The following is a 1077-nucleotide window of genomic DNA, read 5'->3' as shown; positions in this document are numbered from 1 at the left end:
GGCACTCTTTGAGAAACAAATGAGTGAAGTTCAGGTCACAATGCCCATCATTGATGCTTTTATGTTTGTCCCTCAGTACGGAAAATTCTTGAAAGATGTTGTGGCTGCAAAAAAGAAAGAGATAGAAGGTATGATGATCTTAACACACGAATGCAGCGCCATTATCCAGAGGTTAGATGTTCCAAGAAAGCTAGAAGATCCAGGATGTTTCACCTTACCTTGTGCTCTAGGACCTATGGTGTTTGAGCGGTGTCTATGCGATCTTGGAGCTAGTGTCAGCTTGATGCCTTTGTTTATTGCAAAAAAGCTTGGATTTACTCAATACAAGAAGTGTAGACTCTCTTTGGTGTTGGCTGATAGATCAGTAAAGATTCCTGTTGGTATCCTAGAAGACCTTCCCTTGATGGTTGGTAACTTTGAGATCCCTACTAATTTTGTTGTGTTGGAGATGGGTGAGGAAGCCAGAGACCCTTTGATCCTTGGAAGACCATTCTTAACCACAGCAGGAGCTTTTGTGAATGTTAGAGAAGGAAAGATTGATCTTCATCTTTGAAAAGGGAACATCGTCCACTTCGACATCAATGAAGTGATGAAGAGGCCAACCATTCAGAACCAAGTTTTCTACATAGATGAAATGGATGCTCTAGCTGATGAGCTTCTAGAGGAGTTGGCACTTGAAGACCCTCTACAGCATGCTTTAACAATTGAAAGAGAGGTCCAAGTGATTGAGAACAAGAAAAGTGATGCCTATGTGAAGGTGTTGGATTCTCACAAGGAGATTGGTGGTGAGGATCAGAATGAGGAGCTTACACATGAGATTCAACATGCTGCCTCAGCTACTCAACAAGAAGACATTCATCAAGAGGACTGGAGTGAACTCAAGGCGCCTAAAGTGGAGCTTAAACCTCTTCCCCAAGGTGTAAGGTATGCTTTTCTTGGCCCTAATGAGACTTACCCTGTCATAGTGAGTAGTGAACTGAATGAAAATGAATTGTCTAAACTTTTGAATGAACTGAAAAAGTATAGAAAGACAATAGGCTACTCACTAGATGATATTAAAGGGTTGTCACCTTCTTC

General features: G+C 41.5%; 1 protein-coding gene across 1 annotated transcript in view; it reads left to right on the top strand.

The window, feature by feature from the left end:
• The window catches only part of LOC106338838, a 4258-nt gene extending 3705 nt beyond the window's left edge, over positions 1–553 (top strand). Inside the window, exon 6 of the mRNA XM_013777722.1 lies at positions 35–553. Within this exon, the coding sequence (XP_013633176.1) occupies positions 35–553 (519 nt within the window). The remainder of the gene's footprint in view (positions 1–34) is intronic.
• The last annotated feature ends 524 nt before the right edge of the window (positions 554–1077 follow it).

The sequence above is a fragment of the Brassica oleracea genome, chromosome C4 (assembly GCF_000695525.1).
Source record: "Brassica oleracea var. oleracea cultivar TO1000 chromosome C4, BOL, whole genome shotgun sequence".
In the NCBI taxonomy this organism is placed as follows: domain Eukaryota; kingdom Viridiplantae; phylum Streptophyta; class Magnoliopsida; order Brassicales; family Brassicaceae; genus Brassica; species Brassica oleracea.
The sequence above is the reverse complement of the archived record's forward strand: the minus strand, read 5'-3'. Positions and strand labels throughout refer to the sequence as shown.